General features: G+C 40.5%; 1 protein-coding gene across 1 annotated transcript; it reads left to right on the top strand.

Moving 5' to 3' along the window:
- The first annotated feature begins 1,151 nt into the window (after nucleotides 1–1,151).
- SNAPC3 (small nuclear RNA activating complex polypeptide 3) lies at nucleotides 1,152–20,092 on the top strand. Its single transcript, XM_062512849.1, has 9 exons — nucleotides 1,152–1,375; nucleotides 7,310–7,387; nucleotides 8,619–8,703; nucleotides 10,873–10,977; nucleotides 11,491–11,640; nucleotides 15,081–15,163; nucleotides 16,392–16,556; nucleotides 17,451–17,558; nucleotides 19,249–20,092. Exons 1-9 carry the CDS (start codon nucleotides 1,152–1,154, stop codon nucleotides 19,394–19,396), a joined length of 1,146 nt encoding a protein of 381 aa, XP_062368833.1. The 3' UTR covers nucleotides 19,397–20,092.
- The last annotated feature ends 1,389 nt before the right edge of the window (nucleotides 20,093–21,481 follow it).

Below are 21,481 nucleotides of genomic sequence, written 5' to 3'. Positions count from 1 at the left end.
AAGACAGGAGATAATGGTTTTAATCTGAAAGAAGGCAAGTTTAGATTAGATGTTAGGATGAACTTCTTCACTGTGAAGGCTAGGCACTGGAGCAGGGTACCCAGAAAAATTGTGGATGCCCCAACCCTGGCACTGTCCAAGACCAGGTGGGACTGGGCTTTGAGCGACCTGTTCTACTGGAAGGTATCCGTGTTCACAGCAGTGAGGGCTGAACTAGGTGATCATTAACATCTAGTTGCTACTCAAACCAGTTTGGACTCAAACCATACTTTGATTCTCTGATTCCATTAATATTTTGTCTCGAAGCAAGTGCAGAGGCTGTGGTTCAATGGGTATGTGCATCAGGAGTATCAGGTTAGGGCAACCCAGCTTTACTTCTGTCATCTTCCTTAGCAGGTTGTGCTCCTGCAGCTTCCTCACACTACTTCAGGGGGAAATTCCCAGATGGTTGGCACATATATATCCATTTTAAGTGTTAGTAGGAGCAGTGTTAGTCAGGTAAAAGGTTATGTATCTCATTAGCCATGTTCATTGTGCCAAAGCATTAAGTTTTCACTTTGCTACGAGAAAAAGCATATTAAAGGATCTTGTAGCCAGGTGGGGATTGGTCTTTTTCCCCAGATAACAAGTGGTGGAATGAGAGGACAGTCTTAAGCTGTGCCAGAGGTCTAGGTAGGACATTAGAAAGAAATCCTTCACAGAAAGGCTGATTGGGCTTTGGAGTGGGTTGCCCAGGGAGGTAGGTGGGGGTGTCATTGTCCCTTCTGGTGTTTAAGGAAAGACTGGATGTGGCACTTAGTTCTGGCAGTCTACGTGACAAGGTTCGATCACAGGCTGGACTCGATCTCACAGATCTGTGTTCTCACACAGATTCTGTGATTTTGTCTGAAAGTGTTTGTACCGCTCTAGAACAATGGACGCGGTGCGTTTTTTAATTAATTGAGAAATTGTTTCTGGTTTGTTTTCTCTTTTTTGGGGGGTGTGTTTTGTCCCTAGCGAACGCTGCCCGGTCGCTCCCGCCTGGCAGGAGAAGCTCCCCGGCCGCTTTCCCGGTCACGCGGAGTCCCTCACGCCGCTCCGCTCCGCCCGGCTGGGCCGCCCCGGCCCGTGACGCGTGTGGCGGGGCCGGGCGCAGGGCGGGCCCGGCGGCCATGGCGGAGGGAGCCATGGCGGCGGCGGTGCCCGACTACGAGTCGGCGGAGCTGTACACGCGGGCGTTCCGCGTGGGCACCCTGGGCCTCGGCTGGCGGCGGGTGCTGGGGCCGGCCGACCTCTCGCTGGCGGCGGAGGAGGAGCAGGAGGAGGCGGACGCGGCCGTGGCGGCGGCGCTGGGCTGCGCGCCGGGCACGGCGGCCGAGCTGCGCGCCGTCTGCAGGTGGGGGAGCCCGGCTGTCTCCAGGCCGGGGTTTACGGCTCCGGTGCGAGGGGGATGCCGGTGGCCTCGCTCGGCGCTGGTGCGGGGGAGGTGGTCGGCGCTGCCGCCTGACGCCGCGGCGCTTCCTCAAGAGAGGCGGACGGTGCTCGGGAAATGCCTCTTCAGAGCAGTCTCTTCCGGGTCTGTGCTACGTGTTTGCTTCTATTTCCTGAGTAAATACAGAATCATAGACGGTCAGGGGTTTGGAGCGGACCTTTAAGGCCATGCCATGTCCAGGGACATCCAGCCTGGCCTTGAACACTGCCAGAGCTCCAGCATCCACAGCTTCTGTGGACAACCTGTTCCAGTGCCTCACCACTCTCACAGTAAAGAATTTCTCCCTAGTACCCAACCTAAACTTGCCCCATTTTCATTTGTTCTGAATACTCCTTATCTTGTAGCACAGTTCCTTATGAAGAGTTGGTCACCAACATCTCTGTTCATATTCTCTGACAGAATATGCCCTGAAGGTAAACAGTCTTTCTGGAGGGTAGTGCTCCAGTGGTGGAAACTGTGTTTTATCTGTGAATTTGAACAGTTTGGAGCTTAAAGTTAATTGGGTTAACATTTAGCAACATGGTACTGGTTAAGTACTTAAAGGTATGGAACATCTTCATGGTTTTAGAAGACCCCAGTTAAACAATGAAACACATGCCTTATATGAACAAATAAGCCAAGCATCTGTTTGTATTAACAAAGAATCATAAAATCACAGAATGCTTTGGGTTGGAAGTAACTTCAAAGATTATCTTGAATCTCCAAGATAATATCTCCAATATCTCCAATCCCCCTTCCATGGGCAGGGACATCTTTCACTGGAGCAGATTGCTCAAAGCCCCATCTAGCCTGACCTTGAACACTGCCAGGGATGGGCATCCACAGCTTCTCTGGGCAACCTGTTCCAGTACCTGAACACCCTCACAGCAGAAAACTTCCCAATACTAATTTAAGCCTACTGTCTTCTAGTTTGAATCCCTTAAAAACATCTTTTGGAGTAGTTCAGGTAGCTGGCAGCATATATTCCCTGTTGAATGTCTCTTGGTCCTTAGCCTCCTCTGACTTGTTTTTCTCAGGGCTGGTGGTGAAGTCGGAGCTATGTAAGTACTTTGTGGGTGTTGAAGCAGCAGCAGCATCTAACGTATTGTGGCTGGAAGGCTTTCAGGTCATATGGATAGTGAGAATTGTCCTTCACCTGTAGAAGAGACCTGATTTCAGGCAGTAATCCCTGTAGAAAGCATTACAGTCGGCAATTTATTTGTCGTCCATCAGTGAGGAAGACATTGCCAGAGTTCTCATCTGTAGATGTTTGTGTTTCAGCTGTCTCAGTTCTGGTGACTAGCATAAATTTTTACCATTACTAGACTTAGTAAAAATAGAAGATGATGTTGGTTTAAAAAAAAAAAAAAGTATCCTGAAGTGGCAGAAACTGTAACAATTAAGCTCTTCCAGTGTAGATGGTCCCTGATGCTCCTGTGCTGTGTGCCTTACTCTTTGTGGCAACTCTGTTGCCTGATCCTGTCTGTTACAGTTTTCATTTGAATTCCAAGGAGTTTTTCCTGTGGTTTCTTTGTATTCCCCCACATTCCTTCCACTTTTTTTCTTCTGTTCCACTTTCTTCAGTTTCCACCTGCTGAATTTCACTTGCTCTCTGCATTTGCTGGTGTTAGAACAATGCTGTGCAATTAATGCTGGTGTTAGAGCAGTGCTGTTTGAGACTGAGTGTACTGTGAACAGTGGTCATTTGGGAGGAGAAGAAGGACTGGTGATCTAAGAAGGGGAGAGAACTGTTCAGGTGGCAGCCTTTTGTTGGCTTTGCAGGAGAATGAATCTAAACCTGCACATCTTGGTGTGTGACCTTTCCACTGTTCGGGCTGGAAATCCCAATCCGTAATCTCCATGTGCTTTTGCTTTTAAATTAAATAGCCCTAGCCTCTTGAGTATTTTCATAACATTGGGCAACCTCAAATTGCTACCTCTGATCACTTTCACTCACCTGCTCTGAGCTGCTCATGTTCCTCCCTTGAGGAGAGATGAGAACACTGAGCTATCCCAAGATCTGTTCTATGATATCCTGGGATCATATTTATTACTGGTGTAAGTAAAACTGCTGAAAGGAACACATAATGGATATAAACACAGATTTTTCTGACCCTAAACTACTTCTAAGGAAACTTCTGACAAATTAAGTAGGTTTTCTTTGTGTAGAAGGGAGGAAGATGTGGATCTCCATCTATTTTTAAAATAGTGTTGGATTAAAATAATTTTTCGTGAGTTCAGGATGTTTTCAGTATACATTGTTAAATTTTTTTTAGAGTAGTGACATAGTGTACATTTAATATTCCTGACAATGTAGAGTCTTCTGGTGAGGAGAAATGGTACAATGTTTAAATGCTTTGGGCACCCCAGTGCAATGTGGTTGCTCTGGGTTTTTTTCTCTTTGGTTGGTTTGGGGTTTTTTTTCTTGGTTTGGTTTTTGGGTTTGTTGTTTTTTTTTGGTTGGGTTTTTTGGGGGTTTTGTTTTATTTTGTTTTAATTGTTTGTTTGTTTCTTTTGGTTTATTTGTTGGTTCATTTTTTGTTGTTGTTTTACTTGTTTGTTTTTGTTTTATTATTATTATTAATTATTATTATTTTATTGTATTTTCTTCATGTAATACATTCCTGCAAACAGAATGTAGGAAAAAATTGTGTCTTCACTCACTTGCATTTGACTCAGTAAGAATGCTTTGCATATTGCTCAAGTTGTATGCTGATAATCATTATAGAGATTGCTTGTGTTTTCATCAGATCTTAAAAAGGTATAAAGCTGTTTCTTTATCTGGAAGGTTCCATTAGTAATTCCATCAGTAATTAAAAACCAAGGTATCAAAAGAATAGAATTCTAGGTATTCAAATGCCTCAGGAGTCTGTAAGCAAAGTTTACCTTGGTATTTGTAATTGGTGCTTGAGTGACTGAAGTCCTTGGATGTTGGAGATGATGAGTTTTGTTTTTCTGTTTTGTCTTCAGTATGATTTGTTGTGTGCATGTATAGGGTAGGCTAAGCCTCAAATCACTGTGGGTTTTAGGTAGGTCAGGGGAGGTGAGGCCTGCAGGTACCTTATTCAACTTCAGCCCTAATTCACCTTCTTGTTTTATTAGAAGGGGTAGTTGTAAATATCTCTTGGGATGTGTTATAAAGCTGCATTAAGCTAGCATTAACGTCTTAATGTATTAGTATTTAGCGTCTTGTGGTATTAGTGTCTCAAAGGTGATGAAAGTACTACCTTTAAAATATGTGCAATATAAAGAGTAATATGAATGCTTTATCTGCTTATTATGAAATATCAGGCCAAATACTAAAATTTCTTTGAATTTCTAAAAGAGAACACTCACTGTGCTGCTAGAATATTCTGGGAAAAGTAAAGTCACAGTGATTAAAGGCTTCATTGGTAATCTGTTTCCAAGTCTACATTTCCAGAGAGTTGTCTTTGGCCTTTTTATTTTTGATCACCTTAAAATATCTTTGTAGGGGACATAAATTCATCTAACACTTTGCATTTGACTTTTTTCAATAACACTTTCACCTACTGTTTCTCATTACTATCCTACACTTCACCTTGGTTTCCATTAAACAGCATGGCCAGTGTTTTCCCCTCTATTGTATAAACTGTGTGCACTAAGTGAATTTGTCATGCATGCAGAGAATAGTCTCTGTGGGGACTCAGTAGGATCCCAAGATTGTGGCAGTCAGGTGTGAGGTGTTCCTAGTGCAAACTCTGTATTGCATGCACTTCTGTGTCTTAGGTCTAAATATGACACTGACTCAGCCTTAATTTATGGAGGGATCAGCATATACTTCCCGTTTTTAAGGCCTGGTTTCCTGAGGACCATAGACTTAAGTGTTACTTATGTGGTTCCACTGGTAGCAGTGGAGTTACACAGGGGGAGCTCTAGCATGGCCTGTGTGTAAGGCCACACAGCAAAACCTTTCAGGCTTCAGTGCATGTGATACAAATACATATCTAACTAATTATTAGATTGATTTTTAATACTAAAAAAAGGTGCTCCGCTTTTCCTTTAGAAATTGAGGCTTTCTGACTTCTCAGGAGTGAGAAGTGGCAGTACCAGTGCTTGCAAGGTTCCATTAAACTTGTCAGTGGTTTAATGTCAGTATTCCTTTATACTAGCTAGCTTTCAGTCCTTACAAGGAAAAAAAAAGAAAGCAGTTTTAATATCAATTATTCTACATAGCATCTGCTTGTAGCAGCTCTTCTGGGGATGTTACTAAGTTCTGACATATTGTTGGTGGATTCTGGCACAGAAAGGAAATGGGAAACTGTCACCTTTGATGCAAGTGAAACTTCACAGTGGTAAGTAATAGACATTTTCAGGTCCTGCCTATAATACCTGTGGTGTTTAAAGAACTGAATACAAAGTGATTTCCTCAGAATGGTACATATTCAAGTGACTTGGGCTCTTTGGTGAATGGGATCACTGATCAATGTGCTGGAAGACTTTGGATAAATAATTTGGTTATTTTGTCAATTTTGATATGATTTATGTGATATGATTTATGTGTCAGGGGAATATACTTAATTATGTGGGCTGCTCATAATACAGCTTTGTGCTGCCTGGAGAACAGTCCCATCTAAAAGGCTAATGGTTGGACTGTGTTCTCCAAAGTGCTGTTCTCCATCTTTCTGTTAGTTAAATTATTATTTCTCAGCTGTGTTTCAGTCTACATTTAACGCAGGATTCACCCCTTAATTCTGTTTCCAGAAGGTTGTGGCTCATTAGTGCAAATTTCCTTTTAGAATGGTGTTTCTGAAAGAATCCCATTTTCAACTTTAAAAAAAATATTTTCTGTTTGAGATGAAAACTGTGAAACAGGAAGTTTAAAACTTTCTGAATGTTGCTGAATGGTAAGTAACTAAATAACAATACACTGTTATTACTGTCAATACAGAGTGACTTATTGGCTCATCAGAACAAAGCCATCTGTCCACAATCAAAATTTTGTCTCTGACTTTTGCTTATTGTCACCTGATAACAGTTGATTCCAGACTTCTACTTCTCAATTACTTTGTATTCCTATTTGCAGTTTCACTCCAAAGCATTATTTATTACTGTAGTGATATTATTGTTGACATGGGGAATATGATGGGATTATAGTGAGAAAGAATATAATGAAATCATAAATGCTATTGGGGATAAATGGTACAGTCCAAAAGGTTTTCCTGGACTTTGTTGGTGGTAGTTTTGTCCCATAAAGAGATGGGTTTGTACAAGAGTTTGCTGGGATTCAAACTGCAGGTGGACTTAGGCACTAGAGTAAGCCCTGCCTCTATATAGTCTGCATAAGTGGAGAGACAGAAGCAATTGAGTCTTATTCAAAGCATTTGAATTTGTTTAAAATATTTTTTCCCCTCAGATTATTTTTAATCTGGATAACATTCTATTGGGATTAATGAAAACTGCTTCTGGGAAGGACTGCAGAGGAAGGGATGTTCGTATGATGATTCCTCTTTATCTGGTGTGCTGCAGTGCATAACCTGAAATGGCAACTTATAAATGGGGAAACTCCTTCAGATTCCTGCCTCTCATACTTCTACACAGACTGTGAGAAATCACTGCCATGTCCAAAGAGCTCTAGATTTAGATTAGATATCAGGAATAATTTGTTTACTGTGTAGAGTGGTGAGGCAGTGGAACAGGTTTCCCAGAGAATTTGTGGATGCTCCATCCCTGGAAGTGTTCAAGACCAGGCTGGGTGTGCCCATGAGCAACCTGGTCCAGTGAAAGGTGTCCCTGCCAATGCTGCTGGGGGGAGTGGAGCTAGATGATCTTTTAAGGTCCCTTCTAACCAAACTGTTCTATGATTCCATGATTCTGTATGTTATTTTTTTATTGTTCTAGTATCGATATGTTAATGTCTTCTGAAAAAGAAGAGGACCCAGATGTTATTCCTGAAGACAGCAGTCTGCTCACTCTTCGGTATGCTGTTACAGTGCTCTCTCATGGTACCCTTATTTGGGGTGGGGTGGAAAATCAGCATGGAAATATGGCTGGCTGCTTCTTCCCTTTACAGGCAATGCTTTCTGAAGCATGGCACAAAAATACTGTAAGGGTGGAAACCACCAGCTTATGATGTGGTCAGTGAGTGTTCTGATTGAATGTTGCTTAGGATTTTTTTATTAAGATATACAGAATATGCCATCTTTCTTATTGGGAAAGGATTTCTGGACCTAGGTGCTTCTGAAGTACTGTCTAAGTTTGGTGTGTGCAGGGGCATTCAACAATTGTGTGTGAGTTTCCTCCAAAAAAACCCACCTGTCTCATACCTCTAATAACTCTCAGTCACACTGTAACAGCCAGACTGTAAGTACTGATGCTGTATCCAGATAACCTCTTTATGTGAACCCACTGTGTTTTGTTGAATTTTCTTTTGTTCATGGAATTCATTGATACTACTGTTGCATTTCAGAGGTTAACCAATATATGTAAGGTTTCTACCAGCTGTCAAACTTGTCTAGTTCAGGCCTTTGCTGTACTTTACATAGTACTAATGTAAAGAAATGTGTTTAGACTGTGATCAGTGTTAAGCCTGATTGTTACTGAAGATCCTTGTGAACATCTGGAGGGTAAGTAAACTTGGCCTGGATATTAAGGATTGGGTGTTCATGCAGTGGTTAAATACATGTATTTTAGTAGGTATTCTACTTAAAATACTCTTTCTTCTACAAATGATAATGAAAGTTTGCTTTTGGGTTTTTCTGAAGTGTCTATGCTATGGGGCTGAGAAAGAATATTTATGTGTTGTTTTTTCCTTGTGTTTTGCTTGAACATGAATTCAATTTTTTTTGAAGCAGAAAGAATTGTTGAAACAGCTTCCTCAAAGATCACAAAGTGTTTTGTCCTAGGACAGCCTCTTCTGACAACAATTTTCTGGTTTTTATTTTGACTGTAAAATTACTCACAAACAACCTGTCATTTGTACATAAGGGGGAAAAAGCCCACAAGCTGAAATCCACAAGCTGGCCTGTGTACTATCAGGTTTTATGAGAGTCAGAAGAAGAGTATTTTAAGTTAGTCTGTGCCATTAAGATGGACAGGAATCTTTCTCTTTGAAAGCTGCTCTTTAGTAGCTTGTGTCATTAAAAAATATGAAATTCTTGAAATTTTACATGGAAATTGTTGAACAACATTTTGTGTTCCTGCCCCTCAGAATTAGAAAGAAAGCCTTAGAGAGGAGAGAAGAAACAATTATTGTGGATCGGGCTTGCAGACAAGAAACTCTTACCTATGAGATGGTAAGTTGCCTGTCATCTTATAGGCTCTCAAGACAGCCAAATAATACAACTTCTGATAGCTTTTCTAGTCTCTTTTTCTACTTTTCTATTTTTCTATTTTTTTCTATTTCTATTTTTTTTTTCTATTTTTCTGTTCTATTTTATTTTCTTTTTTATTCTGAAATGTACACTGTAATTGTTTGCAGATACAAGTTTGCAGGTAATGATTAAAGATAAAGACATTTTATAGAAAGATAGGACTGGAAGTATGCTCTTAACTGTCTATTAACACTGGATGTACTTAAGGAGGAATTCCACTCGTTACCACTATATGACTGCTTCTTTTAGGTGCTGTGAACTTACAGCTAGACACAGAGCTAGACAAAATGTGTAATGAATTTGCTGCTGGAGTCCACTGTAGGAAACTAAGCTTCAGTGTGTGAATGATTGTAAGATAGTTTCAGTAGGGCTGAAAGAAGAAAACAGTAGCAGCACAGCGGTGGTAAATTACTAATTCTGAGTTTTGTAGCCCAAGTTTTTCAGCCATTCTGAGCTGCCAGGAACCAAGAGTGTAGTCACCAACCCCTCAAAAGCCTCATTGGAATTTTTAAACTATGCTTAATACTTTTTTAAAAAATTATTTCTTCATAACCATTGAAGTCCTAAACAGGAAAACCTTATTTCATAAATGTTCATAGAATCATTAAGGTTAAAGACCTTTAGGATCACTGAGCCCAGCCATTACCTTTACACTGCCAGATCCACCACCAAACTGTGTTCCTAAGCACCACATATGCACATTCTTGGAACTCTCAGGGACATTGAAGTGCTGGAGTCAAGCCATTGTTGCTGTAAAAATTAGGGACAGAAGTGGAGTGGGGAAAAAAACCTCTTGTGACTATTAGGCTTGTTTTTCTCTTGAGGTTTCCTGGTCAATCATGAGTTAGTCTGTTGTGAGTCATCATGTTTCAGCTGTTCAGAGACCCAGGCTCATTATGTAAACACCATGATACAACTACTCTGCTGAGCTCTTAGCCCAAGGAATATATTAGAAAATATTAGCAACAGAAACCTTCATAAAGGGTTTCAATGTATGGTGTCTTACTGCTGTTTCTGAAGAATGAGCACATTGTCATTTGTTGTATTCTTTAAGCAAGCTGTGTCAGAGCTGTGATTCTGTGTTTGGGACCATGATGCCTTCCTACTGGAGCAGAGCAGTAAGAAACATGAGTTTGGAATGTGTCACATAAAGAAGACAGGCGCAAGGCAGAGAGCACAAGTATCTCTGTGTCTCACAGGAGTACAAGTTCCTGTTACTAAATCTGAGGAATACTCCATGCTGAGGGGAGGTTTTGTGCAGGAAGTATCCTCTCTTGATTTGTTGAAAAAGGAGGAAACAGCCACAGAAAAGTACCCTCCCTCATTTTCACAGCTGGGCTGTGTCTTAAACACAAAGCAGGATGAAAATGTAGGGATGCATTTACTTCTTTTCTAAAACACAGTACTATGGCAAGGGCAGTGCTGTGTTTTGGGTTTGAATTTTGGATAAATTGTGGCCTCCAGCTATGTCTAGTGTTCCTAAAAAGAGGAAGTGTTACACTGACTGTAATTTTCATATATTTCATTCTGTGTATATTTTCTAGGTTAGTGTTTCCCAAGTTAAGGGTTGCAATCCCCCTTTACATATGAAAGCATTCCAAAAACATTTCAAAGCATTAAGTGGTGAAAGTTGGTAGCAGCTGGGTTCCATGAGGGCAGAATGACAGCAGCCTCTAATTCTTTTATGCGTGGCCTCTCAATAGCCAAGGAGCAGCCAGCTGTCTTGCAACAAAGCTGAGAAATGAAGGAACATGCTTGAAATCAGTAATTGAAACAGTTTCTCACCTTTCCACATTGGAGGAAGTAGGCTGTTTTCAATTCAGAAGGTTACATAGTCAAAAATGGGTTAACATTTCTCAGCATTTCTCGGACTGTTACCCAAGGCTTATCATATATACCCAGGGTTTATTTTATATATATATATATATATATATATAGATATATAGATAGATAGATAGATATATAGATATATATATAGATAGATATATATAGATATATATAGATATATATAGATATATATAGATATATATAGATATATATGGTTACCAATATAACGTATAAATATATGCATGTGTCTGTATGTTTTTCCAGGAGTCACATGCAACTGGAAAGAGGCCAGACAATCCGACAGATCTAATTGAGGAGGGAGAATTACTTTTAACTCTGAACATCTTTTATCCTGTTATATTTCAGAAGGTTGGTGTGAATTTCTCTGGGTTGTATTCTGATTCTTTCCTATTCAGGTAAAATCTTGCTCTCCCAAGCTGTTAGAATTAGTGGGTCTCCTGAAGACATCTGGTAAACTCTTCAACTCTGGTAATTTCTTAAGGCTCTTTCAGAATCTGGCTTTTATTCTGTTAGTGGTTTACATGACAGAACATTTACAGTAATACCACAGTGGTTAATTTATTTTGCAGGAAGCTCAAAACCTGAAACTAAATACAGGAGAACTAAAATACTCATTCTGGATTTGGGATAAGTGAGCTCAGACTTGCTGTATTTTCTGCAGTTTCCGATGGAGAATGTGACTTTTGAGTTTCTGAATACAACTATTAAGTGTCAGTCTTAGGAGAGGCTGTGGCAAGATGCTGTTCAGAGAAGTGATGTGCCAGATGCTTCCAGTAATGACCTTAAGCTGTCAAATGAAGAGCAGTGCTGATGCTGACAAGTTACAATTTATCTGAAGTTTGTATGCTCTGTTCTTTGTAGCATAAAGATCACAAACCCTACCAAATAGTCCTTGTACTGGGCAGCCAGAAGCTCACTGAGCTAAGAGACTCGATTTCTTGCGTCAGCGACCTCCAGATAGGTGGTGAGTTCAGCAGTCAGCCAGATCAAGCACCAGAGCACATCAGCAAGGTAAAACTTTCTATGTGGAACCCTCTACATGTATAGGAGTCTTGAAAACATAGAGAGGGAGGCCAAGCTTTGTTTTGTTAACTAAATTCACTAAATTCAGCTGCATTGGTTCTGCCTGTTGGTTGCACTGCAAATGAATACTTCATAGCAGCATTACCAAGATGATCTGTTTTGTGCAATATCGAGAAAAACATCATCATTGCTACTGCTAGGAAATAGAAACACAAGCAGTGAGTTTAGAACTGTTCCTGTGGACTGATTTGATTCTGAGCTGTATTCTGAAACGCTAGAAGTAATAGCTTAATCCCTCTAATAATAATAAGCTACACCATCCCACTATGCTTTGTTGTTTGTAACTGGATGCTGATTAAATGTAGGGATGAAAATTATTCTTCCCTCCCAAAGTTGCTATGTATTCTCTGGATATGGTCAAAACAAGTAATCTGGTTGAAAATACTGGAATTGGATCACTTTGATCGTACATTAAAAGACATATATGTCATGTAATAGAATGGTTGAGGTTGAAAGGGACTTGTGGAGGTCATCTGGTCTACTCCTTCTGCTGAAGCAAGGCCACCTACAGCTGGTTGTCCATGACCATGTCCTGATGTTTTTTCCATATCTCCAAGGATGGAGGTTGCACAACATCCCTGGACAATCTCTGTCAGTGTTCAGTCACCTGTGTCAGTAAAGAAGTGTTTCTTGAGTTTCAGGGCAAATGCGTGTGTTTCAGTTTGTGCTTATTGACTCTGATCCTATCACTTGGGATCACTAAATTGAGCCTGGCTCCATCCTCTTTGCGCCCTCCTTAGAGGTACTGTGTATGTTAATAAGATTCCCCTTCCTGAGCTTTCTCTTCAGGGTTCTAACTCACAGCTCCCTCAGTCACTCCTTTAAGGAGATATGCTGCAGTCCCCTTGTCTTCATGGCCCTTGTGGGACTCAGTATGTCCATGTCTTTCTTATACTGAGCAGCCTTTAGGTTGAAGAGCTGAAGACTGGCCTTTAGGTATGGTCTCACTAGGGCTGAGGAGATCTGAAGGATTGCCTCCCTTGACCTGCTAGAGGTATTTTATCTAATGCAGCACAGGATCCCATCTCCTCCATCTGCTGTCTTTGCTGCAAGGACTCATTGTTGGCTCTTGTTCAATTTGGGATCCACAAGCATCCCCAGGTCCTTTTTGCCTAGCTGCTCTCCAGCTGAGTGACCCTTACCATACAGTGGAGCATCAGCTTGTTTATCCCCAGTGGCAAGACCTTGGAATTCTCCTGGCTAAACCTCATCAAGTTCCTGTTTGCCCATTTCTCTGGGCTGTTAAGATCCCTCTGGCTGGCAACAGGATCAACTGGTGTATCAGCCACTTATTCCAGGTTTGTGTCAGCAGCAGAAAGTGTAGCAGTAACAGACAGAAGTGAATCAAAGAGTCTGAATGTAAACGCATTCCAACCACAGTGTCTTCATGCAGGTCATCTGAGAAATGCTGTCTTTCATCCTGGTATCTGCTTTTTCTGTGGTTTGACAGCCTTGAGTTAATAGCTCAGAGACCTCTGGGCACAAATGAACATGCCCAGACTAGTCTGGTGATGGAGATTTGCCTGCTTGTCCATGGTTTTCCTATTTAGAATAAAGAGGGAAAATCTTTATTTAGAGTCCTTGAAGAGTGGCTGAGGGAGAAATGAAGGCTCAAGAGAGACGTTATCACTCTCTTACAACTATCTGAAAGGAGCGTGAGGAGGGTTTAGCCAGGTTGGGGGTCATTTCTCCTGGGTAACAAGAGAGGATGAGAGGAGATGGCCTCAAACTGCACCAAAGAAGGTTTAGATTGGATATTAGGAAAGATTTCTTCACTGCAAGGGTGGTCAGACATTGGAACAGGCTACCCAGGGCAGTTGTGGAATCATCAGCCATGGAAGTGTTCAAAAATATGTGGATGTGGCACTTGCGTGAACATGGTGATTCTAGGTTAATAGTTGGACTTGATGATCTTAGAGGTCTTTTACAACCTTAATGATTCTATGATTCTTTTCCAACCACTTCCTGGGGCCAGCATGCATAGTGGCTGCTTTGGAAGACAAATGCTTTCTCCATGAATAGCCCCTTCCTCATTTCTTCCAGGTCTTATTGCTGACTGCAGCATCATGTGACATGGGATGTCCTTTGGGTCAGCTGTCCCAGCTACATTCCCTCTCAGCCTCTCATCCAGCCCCAGCCCACTGCTCTTGGGGAGACCTGAAGAGACAGCCTTGAAGCTGTGCAAGCAGCTCCAGCACTGCTCAGCAGTAGTCAAAACACTGCTGTATTATCAACTCCCCCTTGCCAAAAATGCTGAGCATGCACAGTGGCTGCTGTGAGGAAAGTTAACTCCATACCAAGTTAACTCTCTGTGCATTTGATCAGAACACAAAGTACTTCTTAGTGAAATGATGGAGAATTCTTGAAGCCGTATTCCTTTCACACACACTAACACACATGAACACATGCACAGCTACACGAGAGCACCTCCTAGTCACATCTGCATAAACAAGTCACACAGGGAATTCTGGAAGGTCCAGTCACCTCACTTCTAGGGTCTCACAGGAAAATCTATCATCCTTCAAAATTCTTCCTTAATTATAAAGTTTGTCACACTTAGTCCATTTGTAACATTCTCTTCTGTCAAAGATAATTAATAGTTTATGGCACTCATATCAACAGTGCAAGAGTCACCAGATGCCAAATCAACTCCAGAAGCTAAGCTAAACATTAATGTGCCATCACTGTGTTCTCTAAACCATAAATCCAAGCGCCACACACCTTTTCAGTATGCCCAGGGATGGTGATTTCACCACTTCTCCAAGCAGCTTATTTCAATACCTGACCATCAGTTGCTGATGAGAAAAAGGGAATAAATCTTATTTTCTTTTGCTTTGCTTCTGCATGCAACTTTTTTTTTTTTTCATTAAATGGCCTTTACCTGAACCATGAGCTTGCCTGTCTTATTTTGTTACCCCAGTCCTGTTAAGAAAGAGGAGTGAGAGAGCAGCTGGGTAGTTACCTGGTAGCCACCCAAAGTAAACACACTGCATCTTGCTAACTTTTTAAAATACTATTATTTGTTAAAGTGAGTTCCTGGCAATTTACTGAATTACTGCAGTGATCCCGATGTTCTTGTTCTGTGTTTTTATAGAAGTCCATAACTTCTATAATGGGGACAGAAATAAGAACATTAAAGTAATGTGCAATGGCTTGAGGACAATAGCAGAGTAGCTGCGTAGTTGCAATCATATGAGCCTAGTTGTCACATCAGCATCAACAATCACAGCAGAAGTTTTCTTAGACACCTGTAGAATGAGGTCTCTTAATGTAATTTAGACAGCTAAAATGCTTGGATTTTTGATGTGTTCTTGTTTAAGGTGTTAATTCTCTCATAACACTAAGGGAGACTTCTCTCTCTCTCTCAGGATCTCTACAAATCTGCCTTCTTCTACTTTGAAGGCATCTTCTATAACGACAAAAGATACCCAGAGTGCAGAGATCTGAGCAGGTATGGTATTTCTAGATATTGGTTAAGGAAAACCTTAAGGAGCATAAAATTCATTTCGTTTATGACTTGTGGTGTTACAGATACTAGAATGGCTAGAGTATTAAGCTAGAATGGACTTTTCCTACTGTTTTCCCATGACTAATTGGTGTTTACAGAGAAGTTTAACTTTACTTGCTCTACTTACTCCTTCCATTTGCTTCCCTCTTGAAAAGAGTGTGAATGCATTTTTTTAACCTGCAGGTCCTGTTTTCCTTTGTTGAGATGGGATTTCTGTATAAAGTGACAGGTGGCATTTTGTACTTTTTTTTTAAAGTACCTTCCCTGCTTGTGATGGCAATCAAAGATTTGCTTGTAAGGTAGCAAATGGGTCAGAAAGACAACAAATTCAGCTGTGTGGCAGTGGTTGTCCTGCTCAGTCTTGAAAATGTACTGAATACCTTTATTGTAAAGTCAACATGGGGTGTGTGATCAGAAAAGAAATCTGGTATTTTCAGGAGGTATGGTTCTTGCTGTTACACTAGTGAGATTTAGGAGATCAAAATGTTTAAAATGGCTGGTATGGAAGAGCTGACCTTGTTAGAACCTCTTGTTCTGCCAGACTTTGTGTATGACTTCAAGGAAATTAGTATTTTACTTCTTGTCTTTGTTTCTGAACAATGGTCTTCACAGAAGGGCTTGTCATAGCATACACAGCTTGTAGAATTAGATGCCTTGTGTACAGGAGTGTGCCAAAAAGAAATTTACTGTCCAGTTCCCTTCCACTGCTAAATTTTGGAAATGTAACTGCACTTGTCAGCTTTGTGTTTCTCCTAGACAAAAACAATATTAAAAAAGAGCTTTTTAATACTTTAAAATGAAGTTATTGACCAAGGGGGCAAAATGACCTGCAAGTAACTTGAATTCTTGGAAGACTTACTACTTAAGCAGTATTGTGCTGCGGACAGTCTGACCTGGATAGCTGCCATCGGGAGCATACACTGACTAAAACTCCTCAGGAGGCTGACTGGTGAGGACTGGAAGGCAGATATTCCATAAGAGCAGTGAACAGTTCTGTGGTATTGTAGTATTGCTGTGAAATCACCTTAAATTATGACAAAATGTTGTGAACTGCTTTGATTTCCATCCTTTAACCATGTCTCAGTGAAGAGTTTTGCATGTCCCCAAGGTGTCTTTTTCTCTGCATTCATGGTTCATAGTTTTACTATGCTGATGACCTTTCTGTTTTCAGAACAATTATAGAGTGGTCAGAATCTCATGACAGAGGCTATGAAAATCTTCAGTCTGTTAAGATGGAGGACTATGTATTTAATGACTTATCCCTCAAAATTGGCTTTCCATACCTTTACTGCCACCAAGGGAACTGTGAACACATCGTTATAATCACAGATATAAGGTAAGTTACTATTCTTTGGGAGTCCTTAGGCAAATGAAAGTAAGCCTTCTCCAGACAAACTTCAGACATTAATGCTGAATGTTTGTTAGACTATCTTATTTGCTTTATGATTATTCTGCTGCCTTCTGATGACTTTAAATTTTTCTTCCATATACATGGGAGTATCTCCGAAAGAAGGAGAGTAATCTTCCTTGCTTTTTTCTTTTTAATTTGCATATAAAGACCACTTTGTAAGTAGTGAGCTGTGACTGCTGTATAATAGGAGTGGCAACCACCAGTGTCAAGATCTTTCTATGTAGAGCTAATGTGTGGCAGATTTACATACATACATACAGATTTACATTCTAGAGCACCAGGGAGCAGTGTTGTAGGCTGTGGCTGGACTCAACTGGACTATTAGCTTGAACTTGAAGCTGAGGGGCAGGAACTGAAAAGAGAATAGAGGAATGGAAATAGTGGGCTGAGTAATTTTCTGTTTGCAGGAGCCTGATTTATTAAAGTATTGATAATACATTGTGCTTTCCAAAAGGAACATAATCCAGAGAAAAACACGGATGTTACACATAGATGATATGAAGATTCACCTGACAATAACTTGTTAGTCTGTATAGGAGATAGAAGGTTTAAAAAGACCACAGGAAGGAGATGGTCTGAAGACTTCTGAGTTACTGTACAAACTGCATTTACTTGTGACCATAAAATCCACAGATGGTGCAACTAGCGGTCTATCTCAAGATCTTCATCTGTGTCAAGAAATGCTAAGCAGACATCTAGTCATAGTTTACATAGGAATTTAAATCATGCCTTATCTTCAATGTGCATGCTTGCGTTCAGATAAATTTCAGTAAGACAACACCTTTATTGTATGTGTCATATCTATTTATTTCCTTCAAGGCTTATCCATCATGATGACTGTCTGGATAGGAATCTATATCCCTTGCTAGTCAAGAAACATTGGCTATGTACCAAAAAATGCTTTGTTTGCAAGATGTATACAGCAAGGTATGCTACATTCATGATGCTATTGTTGTCTTAATTAGGTCTTTCTATGTGCTGCTACTAACTTAAAAAAAATAGTAAAAATCAAAGATCTGTGTATGTTTCATAATGATTATCTTCACTCTCCAAGCAGTTGACCTCCCTAACTGGGAAAAGTCTTCCCGCAGATAGTGTTCATTTAAAATTGATTCAGGAGTTCCAAAAGAACTAAATGAGTAAGAGATTAACTATTTGGCTCATGTTCTTTTCCATATCTAGAGTTTGGCTATCTCATAAATTACTTTTGAAAATCCCGCTTTTGTAGGAAAATGCTGCATGTTCTTCCTTTGCAAGATGTTTTTCAAATTAATTTACCGGAAATCATACGGCACTTTTGTTTAAGCTAGCATCTGCGGAGGTATAGATCTGTTCAACTCTAATATAATGAAATCTAGAAATTTTTAAAAGGCATTTAACTTTCACCACAGGAAACTCCTAACCTCTGCTTGAAAACTGTGTGCTCTGCAGCTGTTCTTAAAGGAACTCTTTGTGATTTTCTGCACTTCAAAGAGCAGAATATTAATTTGGTGCTCTTTATACACTTCAGTGCTATTCATTTAGATATGAGACAGACTTTCAATAAACAGTAGAAATGTCTCTAAAGACTAAGCTAGGCTCCCTGATTTTATAGATATGAATGATTTATTTGCAAAGACACTGGTTGCCTTTTTTTCCCTCAGGAGAGCTTATGCTTTCAGCCTCTGTTTGACACAGCAACTGTGTCTTTGTTGTCTTGTTTGTTTGGCTTTAGACTTCTCTGGAATCAGGCAAAGAGCCAATTCCCCATGAGATGGGAGTCCACCCTAGCTTCCTAGCAGAGTCCTGAGGATGCCTTCACAAGGGCCTGTAATCTGTGAGGCATTTGGCCATAAGGGGAGGTGGAGCCAAAGGGTCAATATGGGGGAAAGATGGGATGGGGAGGGCATTACCAGAGGTGATGTAAATGCATTAAATTAAAACCAGGATTAAGCACTAAGCTTAGGTGGGGACATGCTAAACCATAGACAGCAGAGCTGCTTTGGCTGGCTACCAGTGTGTTCTAATCTGTGCAGATAGCATCTCTAATCACCAGAGGCCTTCAGCTGTCATGGCCTCTTGAATACTATCAAAAATTAATTACTCAGTGATATGGCAAGCCCTCCTTGTGCATGTTAACTTGTGTTCATGTTAACTTCAGTGCTTGCTGGAGTGTACTGCAATCCATACCTTGTCTGCATCGTTTGGGTCCTGCTTTTAGACTCTCAAATGGTTTTGATTACTCAGGGGAGCCTGGGTCAGTACATGTCTGTTCCATTTAAGTTTCTTGCATTAAGGGAATAAAGAGATTTATCTTTTATGACTTAGATAGCCACAGGGTGGACAGAAGATTCCTGGTTTTTTGGGTTTTTTTTAATGCACTGTAGCAGCTACACAGGTTTGAGGAGTTTCTCAGGAAGTGCTTCTGTAGCTGCTGGGATTGACGCAGAATGGGTGTGGAATTTGGAAATTATTTGTATCCATGGGATGGGAGATAAGCAATATAGGTAGTACCTTGGGTATATAAAATCATTACTGATGTTTGTTGCTGCCATCCCTGGTCCTGAGTAAAATATTGAGATGTTTGCCACAAGTGTGTTGCACTCAAAAAAACTCCCTTGTGTTTTGTAACCTGCAGGTGGGTAACCAACAGAGACAGTCTGGCACCCGAGGATCCTTGTTTCTTCTGTGATGTTTGTTTTCGGATGCTCCATTATGATGCAGAAGGCAATAAACTGGGGGAGTTTCTTGCATATCCTTATGTTGATCCTGGGATTTTCAATTGAAATTGACATACACCAGGATTAATTCAGTGAATGATATTGTTGAATCTGTTGCTCTGGCTGTTAAAACCACTGGACAGCTTGAGGTCTGAGCCTTCTGCTGGGTTTCAGGTTAGGCATGTAATCCTTTCCTGTGAGCTGGAACAAGCCCTTTACACTTGACGTTTATCTCGTGTGTTTTTGTGAGTAAGTATGATTTTACAGATACGTTGGCATGGAAAAATATAGTAACACTTTTACAATGTTACAGTCATTTGGATGCTATGGACTGTAAAATGTGGATGTTTGAGAGTACCTGGCAAAAGACCATGATTTTGAGAAGCTCTATGCATCCAAGGCTCTGTAAACCTCTGAGGATGAGAACATGGTCTGTATATATCTTACCTTGAAAACTCAGGTGGATGGCACTGAATTTGCAGGGAGGAGAATGTTTCTGGGAGAGAAGCTCAGAATGCTGGTTAAACTCTTGGGTCTTTCTTACAAATGAAAGCTTGCATCTGAAGGTTTTCGCTGTCCCTGGTTTCTGACTCTGAGGACTGATTCTGTAAAGAAGAAACTACATTTCACCATTACTGAATTGTATCCTGCCTTTTAAATAATTTTGTCAACTGTTTACAGTGTATGCAGTGTTCATTGTGCACATTCTTTTAGTATCATTCTGTTATTTTAAATAATGTTTCATTTTATTAAAATGTGTTGATTTTGTAGTTCTTAGTCTCTTGGTAAACTGAAACTCTGTCAAGACAGATATTCTTTTTATTTTGAAGTCTTCTGGAATTAAGAGGATATTAGTGGAGATCTTTGTTGTTTAGGGAAGTTAGCACTAGTGCTTTTGTTTTGAAAACTTCAGCTAGTTCTAGCTGGGGGAAGACAGCCTACTCTGACAATCCACATACAGAAAAGTGACAAACTGAATCCTTCTCAGGTCCTGTGGCTGCAGATTCTGCCACTGTTGACTTGATTATCTTAGATGTCTTGAAAAAAAGGTATCCGAAGAACTTGCAGGACTCCACTGATCACTCCCATATCTTACTGCTTTCTGGTGATGTATTAAGTTGTGAATATAAATCCATTCTTTATTTAGGAACAACAAAAAGAAGTGGAGGGGTTTTTCCTGACTTGTAAACCAGCCAGCTGTTGGCCTTTGTATTTTAACGAACTTGTAAAAGCAGGTGGTGATCATTCTCAAATCCTTCAGGAATCTGCAGCAAAGTGAATGCCCTGCCCATCACAACTGCAACAAGTCCTACTGCTGGCGCTGGGCCACTTTGTGTTGCTGCAGAAGCTGCTTTAAAGGTCCTCTACTATACAGCTCTGGTTGCAACTTCAGCATTTTCCTCACAAGTTGCTACTCCTTATCATTCCCCATCTCTTCCTCTTTCAGGTGTCTCCCATAAATATACAGACTTCCCAGTCCTCTTCAGTATTGGACTGGGGACCACACAGAGGGCTAGCTTGAGTTCTAAAGCAGCAACTGGTAGTTTTTTCATGGGGGCATTTTTTTTCTTTAGCCATAAGAGAGAAGGGAGTGGCAAAATACTGAGTTTACTCCTTCATTAAATTCATTTGCCTCAAATACACTGTCTCTCATACAACCCATTTATCTTCTAAATAAAAAGTTAAGGTCAAATATATTTCAAAATTGGTGTCCCTGCAGATTAAGAAATTTTAGTGAGCCTGTCCAATACTTTTAGTAAGGCGGAGAGAAGCTAGTCAGAGTCTGGGTGTGGGAGTTGAGAACATTCAGCACTTAACTACAAAACAGAGAAGAATCGTATTAGAAGCTTGCTGTTTGTATGACTTGGTCCAATTTCATGTTCAGCGATTCATCATAAATGACAAATGGAACAAAAAGGTTATACTAAGTCATAGATTTTAAAGATGCCAGAAACTCACAGGACAACTGCATCTGGTCTTGTTTTGAGAAATCTTTGTGAATGAGTCCTCTGAGTGAAATACAGCATTGTTTACAGTGCCCATTTGTAGCTACATCTCTATGACACCAGCTGGATATTTAACATCTTATTAAATGCTGTGATTGATGATGAAAGCATCCAAGCAGGTTTATTACATCATGACAAAAAATGA

The sequence above is a fragment of the Cinclus cinclus genome, chromosome Z (assembly GCF_963662255.1).
Source record: "Cinclus cinclus chromosome Z, bCinCin1.1, whole genome shotgun sequence".
Lineage (NCBI taxonomy): Eukaryota > Metazoa > Chordata > Aves > Passeriformes > Cinclidae > Cinclus > Cinclus cinclus.
The sequence above is the reverse complement of the archived record's forward strand: the minus strand, read 5'-3'. Positions and strand labels throughout refer to the sequence as shown.